General features: G+C 34.2%; 1 protein-coding gene across 1 annotated transcript; it reads left to right on the top strand.

Moving 5' to 3' along the window:
* Positions 1-1,915: 1,915 nt before the first annotated feature.
* On the top strand, positions 1,916-9,720 carry LOC311098496 (taste receptor type 1 member 1-like; the record flags this gene model as incomplete). Its single annotated transcript, XM_084138732.1, has 7 exons — positions 1,916-2,048; positions 2,123-2,240; positions 2,375-2,672; positions 2,824-3,570; positions 3,821-4,033; positions 4,308-4,428; positions 8,786-9,720. The coding sequence occupies 7 exons, from the start codon at positions 1,916-1,918 to the stop codon at positions 9,718-9,720; spliced, it is 2,565 nt and encodes an 854-aa protein (XP_083994858.1).
* Between the last annotated feature and the right edge of the window lie 449 nt (positions 9,721-10,169).

Genomic DNA, 10,169 nt, shown 5'->3' with positions numbered 1-10,169 from the left:
ATAAATATTGGGGGGGTTGTAATGCATAGATTTAAATATTGGGGGGGTTATCTCCCTTTGCCCTGCACGCATAATAAACAAACTTCAGCTGGTCCAAAACGCAGCAGCTCGAGTTCTTACCAGAACCAGAAGTTTGACCATATTAGCCTGGTTCTGTCAAAACTGCATTGGCTCCATCATAAACATCATAACATTTTTTAAATAATGCTGATTACTTACAAAACACTACATGGTTTAGCTCCGCAGTACTTGAGTGAGTTCTTAATGCATTATAGTCCTTCACGTCTATTGCAAACTCAAAATTCCGGCCAGTTGATAATACCTAGAATATCAAAAATCGACTGCTGGCGGTAGATCCTTTTCCTATTTAGCATCTTAACTTTGGAACAGTCTTCCTAACATTGTCCGGGAAGCAGACACACTCTGTCAGTTTAAACCTAAAAGACTAGAAACACATCTCTTTGACCTAGCATACACATAACACATTATCAACTTCTAAAATTCAATGTTAGGCTGCATAGATTAGGTCAGCCGGAACCGGGAACACTTCCCATAAATCCTGATGTACTCATTGCATCATAAGAAGAATGGCATCTACGCTAATATTAGTATCTCAGTTTATCCCGAGGTTTACCGCAGTCAGCCGGATCCAGGCCATATCCAGATCTGATGAAGGACCTGCGCCTGGACATGACGACAACGCAGTCCTGAAATGTCAACTAGTCTCTCCCCTGTGAAGGCCTCCTTCTCTTTACCTCTGTACAGATAAAACATTGTCAAAATGATTCCAGTTCACATGGATACGTGGAAGCAACAAAAAAACGCCTACACGCCTGCGCACAACGTGCATACCTATAGACTGAACACGTAATATACATGTGCACGCCGTCAGCGTTTTCACAGATTCACGTTTTTTAAGCTTATGCGGAGATGATAACGTTTTTCAATTTGTTTTACTGCTTGCACCTTGGAACCTATTTCAAGGTTTGCGTTCTCGAGCCGGCAGGCACTGTTGTTGTGCGAATGAGCAGGCCGGAGCGCATTAAGGGTTTTCTGTTAGAACGGTGTCGTGTAAGCGGCTCCAAAGTTAATAACTAATGATCTTTGCAACGGAAGTGAATCAATCAAAACTAACTTTAGCTGGACAATAACTTTATTCTAGAGCTGCTGTAAAGCCAAAACAGTCTCAGTTACTTTAATTTACTATTATCACTGTAAAGCCGCTATGAAACAATCTATATTGTTAAAAGCGCTACATAAGTGAAGGTGACTTGACTTGACCTATGTATTTTAGGCTTTTATATTCTTCTGTATCTTTGTCTGTTTGTATTGTTTATGTTAAAGTGTAGCTGTTATGTTGATACCTGGTTTCTCCTTTCTTATTAAAAACTCTTGATTTACTTTTGAATTGTGCATGTTCATCTACCCATTACACCCCACCCATTGCTACACAGTTCTCATATGATTTCTTAGAAGTTTGTGTTATGAAGTGACACTGGTGGATTAATATGACACTTGTGGGGTGACAAATCTAGAATAATGTCTGATATGCAAAAACATTAAAATGTATGCCGGAACTGGGTTAAGCAAATTTAAAAATGTAAAGTATATGTGAACAGCAACAGTGTTGTTGGCCATTCAACATCTATGAATTCAGCATTGGTTTTCAGCCTCCAGGGAGAGCATTAACAATATTTTATACTCAAATGTGATGTGCAACACCACAGTACTCAGCACAATTTTTATATTTGCTCACCACCTCTAAACTTTTTGAAACCTTAGTGATTCTAATCCAACCATAAATCCCTGCTGAGAGTTTAGAAGGTCACAGTTTGAAAGGATGTCATGAATGTGGTGTAATGCTCTATTTAATAACTGACTGACATATGATATGCCATTGACTTCGAGTTTAGATATGGAAATTGACTTTCGTATCGCTGGATATAGTGGTTTAAGCAAATTGAAATGTGTTTTAAGAAAATTAACTCAAGAATATGAGGCTGATTCTCAAACGACTAGCCACTGCACATCTGCTTTAAGACCAACAGGCAATTTTAAACAATGTCTCTCAGTAGCATTTACATTTTCCTTGTGGGCTTTACTAATTGTTTCTTTTTCGCAGTTTCTTGCTCAAAACAGTTCAGCTTAGAAGGAGATTACTTATTGGGTGGCCTTTTCACTTTACATGAAATTGACCATGAGACACCCCTGTTCTCCCCAGAGACCACTGAATGTTTCAGGTAAGCAAGGATTTTTTTATCAGTCAGGCTGTCAATATGCAATATTGTAAATCACAGCAGCATTTGCTCAAAGTCAAATTTATGAAGTGAAAATTCAATTGCATGCTATTAACTTCCTCACTGATGTTTTCAAGGCACAGTCCCTCAAAATCTGGCTATCATAGGTTGCAAGTAATGAGGTTTGCTGTTGAAGAGATTAATAACTCCACCACTCTTCTGCCCAATGTTTCTTTGGGCTATGCAATTTTTGACCATTGTTCTAATACAAAGAATATGCCTTCAGTTTTAAGTTTTATTTCAAAGAATGGGTCAATAAAACCTAAAGAAAAACTGAACAACTATCAGCCTAAAGTGATTGCTTTAACAGGGCCATATGGAAGCACACAAACTATTACTATTGCACCACTATTCACAATGGACCTTATACCTATGGTAAGTAATGCTTCTTTTTATATATTTGTTTATATAACAAAATACTTACACACTTACTTACTTACTGCCCTTTGTTCAGGACTACACATTTATTATATTCAGTAAAATGCTAATGAATTGTTTATAATTTGGTGTTTCTTCTTTTTCAAAGGTGAATTATGGAGCTTCTAGCTATGCATTAAGCAACAAACTTAAGTATCCTGCTTTTGTAAGAACAATCCCTAGCAACAAAAACCTGATAGAAATGATTATTCACATCATTCAATGGTTTGGATGGAACTGGGTTGCCTTTCTTGGTAGCCAAGATGATTACAGTTCAGACGGACTAAAGCTGTTTAACGCGTATATAAGAAATACTGGCATTTGTTTGGCCTATCAAGAGGGTCTAAGCCTAAATGAAAACTACAGTCTAACACTTCAAAAGATTGATATGCTCAATATCAATGTCATTGTTGTTTTTGCTATGCCACCATATGCAAGCAAAATTATCAAAGCAGCCATAGCAAACAACATCCATGACAAAGTATGGATTGCAAGTCAAGCATGGGCTATTAATCAACAGCTTCCCAGAGAGCCAGGAATTGGGAAAATTGGCACAATCATTGGTATTACGGAGAGATTGGTGACATTGCCTGGATTTAATGAATTTGTCTATAAAGACCAGAGATCAACTGATGTCACCCATAATGAAGAGAGTGACACCCAGAGTAAGAGTAAGATATGTAATCAAGTTTGTGATTACTGCACATTGTGGACTGCAGAGGAGATTATAAATGAAAAACCCACATCCTCTTTTGCCATCTATGCTGCCATATACACCATAGCTCATGCATTACATAAGGTCCTGCAGTGCGACATGAATGGATGCCGCAAAAACACAGTGGTAAAGCCATACATGGTAAGAGAATTCATTTGAATTTATGACAAGTTGATCAATATATTAATTACATTATTGAAGTAACAATGTTTTATTTAATTAAATATTGTTCATATTTTTATGAAATTGCATATTATATTACTTACAATATTTACAGTAATTTAATAACTAAATAAAACAATATTTATATTAATTTATTAAAGTTATAGTAATATTATATTTTGTCTTTTTTTGTTAAATAATGGGGGTAAATCACCACAACTCACAACAGCTTGTGGGAGAAATGAAGAAGTTGGATTTTCCACTCAGTGGTCGTCAGGTGAAATATGATGATAATTATGATCCAACCATCAATTATGCAGTTGTGCTCTGGCACACTGATGTAAATCCTCCACAGTTTGAGATGGTGGGCACATATGATATATATCCAGAAATGACTTTTACAATCAACAACTCTCTCCTGCCCTGGCATAACAACGGTTCTGTAAGTCTTCATTTGATGAGCCTTTATCTAAACATTTAGCTTTATAGATTCCAGTTTTTCCTCAGTCAATTTAGCAAATTTCTCCAAATGAAGGTCAACGCTTTTTTGAAATCAAGATCTGAGAAATTTGTGTTTAAAGGAATTATGTAATTAGTATTTTGTAATTTGTTAATGGAAAAAACATAGTGTTTAGATGGTTAAGTTAATTGTTTATAAAAAAAAATAAATTAAGAAAAACTGTCACTTTAATTACACATTTTCTTATTCTTTAAAGGTTCCTTTCTCAAACTGCTCTGCTGAGTGCAAGAAGGGATTTTCAAGGCAACCTGAAGGTTTTCATAGTTGCTGTTTTACATGTAAAAAATGCCAGCGTAACAGCTATGTGGATCATTCTCGTAAGTACCTTAGGATGTGGTCAATGACACCTTGGTACTTGGTTTCTTCTGTCCATTCTATCACCACAATATACTTTATGGTGCTTTTTTAAGTGTGATTTGAAGGCAAACTATTTTCCCACATCCATTTAATTTCTAGTTTTGTTATAAAACTAGGTCCTAGAAAATAGGTCCTTAATGTAATCTGCTATCACTACATGGTACAAGCTGGTTGCATCTACAGCCACTAAGCTTGGCGCTCAACATTTAAATCGTTTAGTTCTATGTTTGTGAACAAGTCTTATTGCAGCAACCAATCAGAAACCCTCCACATCCCCCAGCTCAGCTGAAATAATATATATATATATAATTGAAAAGCGTTTTCTTTCTCACTGGGGGGGGGGCGCTTGTCTGAAGTTTAAAATCATTGGTTACCCGTAAGCCAATCACATAATGTTTGGTTATGGCGTGTGTTATGCGCATGCTCAGCCGCATCTACACTGTAAAAAATTAAACCGTGATTTTTACGGTAACGTCCTATTGAAGTATTAATATCTGTTTTGTACCATTGTAATACACTGATAACCACCAATCACAGCAGTGATGAGAGTCACATGATCAATCAAAGCTCATCACAAGCAGCTCTTCCACAAGAATTGTAATACTAATATAATAGAAGCTGCACAGTGTCATTCACACAAACATTAAACACCATCATGGTAACACACATTTTAAAAATGCAATAAACATTAATTTAACAACATTAAATGTAACATAAAACCCTAATGTACATAACTGATTAGAACAAACTAAGAAAACTATGAAGAAACATAGTTATTTTAACAAAAATAGATCAAATGTGAAGTGTCACGCAGGGAATTGTGGGAATGTCAATTTACGATTTTTCACTGTAAATTATACAATGAGTTGTTCTTTTTCACTTTCAAAAACTGTAAATTTAACGGTATTTTACAGTAAAATTACATTAAATGTACCATTAGATCTATCACAGTTATTTACCGTATATAGTACGGAAACTTTCTGTTAATCAATTAACAGTTTTTCACTGTAGCATTTTTACAGTCTTTTACCGTTAAAATCACGATAATTTTTTACAGTGTAACTTCCACTGTAAACACATGTATGATGCGAAAACAAAACCATCGAGCGAAATACCGGAGTGAACATGGCTGTGAACGACTTTTGCAGATTATGTTAAGTAAATCTACGCATCCACGGTACAATCAGTGTCTACGTCGTCACGGCTCTCAGCCCGCCCTCTGTTCGTTGATTGGCCGGCTGTTTTCAGGCCGGAGGAAAATGGAAAGCTATTACGCTGTCTCAGACTGAGTACAGAAGCGAAATGAAATTGAGCAGAAGTACGAAGTCTGACGTAGTCAGGCTAGATAGATGTTACAAACATTATGGATTTTTTTCATACTGCAAAATCTTCAGCAACCAGGTTGATTTGAAACGTGTCTTGCTGTCACGCTGGGGTTGCAAACAAACGGAAATAAAAGAGTTGGATCTATTCGCAAGCAGTTATTCCTTTTTAATCAATATAAACTCAAACATTTCATTTAAGGTTGTCTTGAAACAGACAACACCTAATTACAATGAAGAGATCAGACCAAGACTTACTGAAAGTGAGGACTATACATAGAGAAACACTAGGGACAAAACAAGATGAATAACAAGACACAGGTGAGACACATTATGGCAAGCCGTTTTAACATTTAATCATTTCAACCGACTAGTATCTATTTTCATGCTAGTAGTACTTATTTTTTAGATACTAGTATCTATTCCATTAAGTACTAGTACTTATTCATTAGCTACTAGTGCCTATTCTTTAGATACTAGTGCTTATTCTTTAGGTACTAGTACTTATTTTTTACATACTAGTTATTCATTCGATACTAGTACCTATTAAATAGATACTAGTACCTATTCATTAGCTACTAGTTCTTATTCATTAGATACTAGTACTTATTCATTAGATACTAGTACCTATTAATTAGATACTAGTACTTCTTAATTAGCTACTAGTACTTATTCAATAGATACTAGTACCTATTTATTAGACACTAGTATCTTTTGTAATTGTTACTAGTAACTATTCTTGTTTTACTAGTCACAACTGCTTTTTTACTCGTCTTATGTTATGACTAGTCAGAACGGCCACTGGAGAGTTAAATTAAAAATCTTACTAGTAACATTTGGAATAAATGCTAGTATCTAATAAATAGGTACTAGTATCTATTGAATAAGTACTAGTAGCTAATTAAAAAGTACTAGTATCTAATAAATAGGTACTAGTATCTAATGAATAAGTACTAGTATCTAAAGAATAAGAACTAGTATCTATTGAATAAGTACTAGTATCTAATGAATAAGTACTAGTATCTATTTAATAGGTACTAGTATCTATTTAATAGGTACTAGTATCTAATGACTTAGTACTAGTATTTATTGAATACATACTAGTATCTAGTTATAGGTACTAGTATCTAAAAAATAAGTACTAGTACCTAATGAATAACAACTAGTATCTAATAAATATGTACTAGTCACAATTGGAATACACACTAGTCAGAACTGAATAGTTGATATCTGAATGACAGATCCCCATAGAAGTCAATGGCAAAAAAATTATTTGTTACTAGTAACAAAAGAATAATTACTAGTCACTATTGGAATAAGTACTAGTATCTATTTAATAGGTACTAGTATCTAATAAATAAGTACTAGTATCTAATAATAAGTACTAGTAACTAATGAATAAGTATCTAATAAATAAGAACTAGTCACTATTGGAATAAGTACTAGTATCTAATAAATAAGAACTAGTCACTATTGGAATAAGTACTAGTATCTAATAAATAAGAACTAGTATCTAATGAATAAGTACTAGTATCTTTAAAAAGGTACTAGTACCTAAAGAATAAGCACTAGTATCTAAAGAATAAGCACTAGCACCTAAAGAATAAGCACTAGTAGCTAATGAATAAGTACTAATACTTAATGGAATAGATAATAGTATCTAAAAAATAAGTACTAGTATAGAGACTAGTCGGTTTAAATGATTAAATGTTAAAACGGCTTGCCATAGACACATGATCACATGATGGCAAATCAAACACCAATGGCAACAGATGTCAGAGACAAGGGAAACTAAACTGGTAACAGTGCAAAACTAACAGGCTAACAAACAAAACTCAAACCCAGAAACAGACATATGCTAACACTTGCATAATTACTTTTTTGAAAGTTGTGAAACTGTCCTGTTCAAGTGATTATACCAAATGTTCTCATTACATATTAGCCTACAATGATCTTGTGTTGTGAAACAAATATTTGGAAAGAAAACATGTATCCACCTTATTCTTTCGCCCCATGACACTTTGTGCAAATTATTGGTGTAACTTCCATTAAGCTGTAAACAAACCGCCAAAAGTCTATGAACGTAATAATATGTTTAAAAAGATTGTCACAATGAGATGACATTATTCTACTCACCCTTCAACCATTAAATGGACATTTAAAAGTGTAAAAGCATCAACAAGGTACTTTCAACAGACCATGAATAACCCCAAAATGTGATTCTTTCTACAGCAACAACGGACAGGTTAAATATGACTGTAGTAATTTATCTGTATTATGTAACTTATGTTGCCTTAATCAAAAATTGTATTTACCTTTGAAAACAAACCTGGAAAGTTACGTGGATTTGAAGAGAAAATTATTAATGGGATATATCGTAAATTAAATCAGGAGAACAGACCACAAATGTGCAGTACATGTTGTCCTTTTTACATACTATTACAGCAGAATTCAAAGGGAAAAAAGAAAATAATCATGAGGAAAAGAATGCAGTGACTGAAAATAAATGCCATAGATGTTCTTGTTATAAAATGTCACAGTAAAATACCAAGTGCTATGTTATTCTCATGATGTCTGAAAATAAAACATGAAGGGAAATTGACAGCTAATTCAGTCAAACTGACAGATCAGCTTTATTTGTACGGCAACATTATGATTTGAAATTATTAGTTTCAGTAATTTTGAATGAAACCGGAAGTGCCACCCATAATTTAAAACGCATTAAGATTGTCAGAAATAAGGCGAATAACTGTTTTGAAAGAATGACTAGCAGTGTGAACAGTTTGGATTTTTATACTAATATTTTTTTTTATTTTTTTTTATTTCCATCTTGTGAATATAGTACTAAAGCGAATAAAAAACTGTACATATATTCTTTCAAAGGGTAATTATTCTTTATAAAAGTATGCTTAAGGCCCTGTATTTCTTTTCACATGCTTATGGGTTTTTGGCAAAATGCTATTTTAAACATTTATATTATTTTACTCTTTTTCAGGAGACCCCTATACCTGTTTTCCATGTGCAGAGAGTGAATGGTCTGATGAAGGCAGCACAACTTGTAAAACACGTTCTGTTGTCTATCTTCAGTTCACAGAAATCTTCTCCATTGCTGTCATGGTTTTTGCCATATGCATAATTATTTTACTCATTGCCATATTTTGCCTTTTCTCTTACAATTACAACACACCAGTGGTGAGGTCTGCTGGTGGTAGCATGTGTCTTCTTATGTTGATATGTTTGATCATGTCTAACATAAGTGCATTCTTTTTCTTTGGAAAACCCACATTTGCACTTTGCCTCCTGAGAAATGCCATATTTACATTTTTCTTCACTGTCTGTATTTCCTGTTTAACTGTCCGTTCCTTTCAAATTATCTGTGTTTTTAAAATGGCTGCTCAGTTCCCAAAGGTGCACAGCCTTTGGGTAAAGCACAATGGACAGTGGCTCTTCATTGCATTTTTTTCTGCCATTCATTTAATTTCTTGTGTGATATGGATGACTGTCTCTCCTGTCAAACCCATCGCTGACTCATGGACTTATAATGACCAAATTATGCTCATCTGTGAAAAGGGGAACACTATAACATTAACCATAGTTGTGTTTATAAGTTGGTTTCTTGGTTTCCTGTGTCTCCTGTTTTCTTACATGGGAAGAGATCTGCCGAAAAATTACAATGAGGCCAAACCAATAACCTTCAGTCTCATTTTGTACTATTTGACATGGATTGTTTATTTTACAGCACAACTCTCTTTCAAGAGCAAATATATCATCCTTTTGAATGCAGTGGCCCAGATATCCAGTATAAATGGAATTCTCTTTAGCTATTTCATACCAAAATCTTATATCATAATATTCCAACCACAAAAGAACACTCCTGCATACTTTCAAACATCTATTCAGAATTACACCCAAACCATTAGTAGGACTTAAACTTAGACTTTAGTCTTTGTGTACCAACTTTATTTTTAACATAAGAGCAGGTGCTGCCATTAATAGCTTTAATGTGTGAGGCATCCGGTCTCATCCGCTTCCAGTTATTTTAGCTGTACAAAAGCTTGATATTGCAAACTTGTATTTGTTATCATATTATTTGAATCTTTTATTGTAAACACATGATTTGTAGCGCAAATAGTTCTAGTTATAAGCGGATTAATCGATTATCCTGATTAAGTCTTGCACATTCACAGAAAATAGCTTACTTTTGAGTTGCAAAATAAGGTGGATCGGATGTGAACTCTTAAACTCTGTGTTTGTGGCCTTTACTATTATTTTACCACAATCTTAAAGAAACACGTAGGAAATGTATGAGAATGGAGATCTATTTTGAGGTCCAGTCTGAATTAAGATACTATGTTAATTTTGAGAATAAAATGAGTAAT

Source organism: Abramis brama (genome assembly GCF_963993115.1).
Source record: "Abramis brama genome assembly, chromosome: 16".
Classification (NCBI taxonomy): domain Eukaryota; kingdom Metazoa; phylum Chordata; class Actinopteri; order Cypriniformes; family Leuciscidae; genus Abramis; species Abramis brama.
Note: the sequence above shows the minus strand (reverse complement) of the source record. Positions and strands in the feature narration are given on the sequence as shown.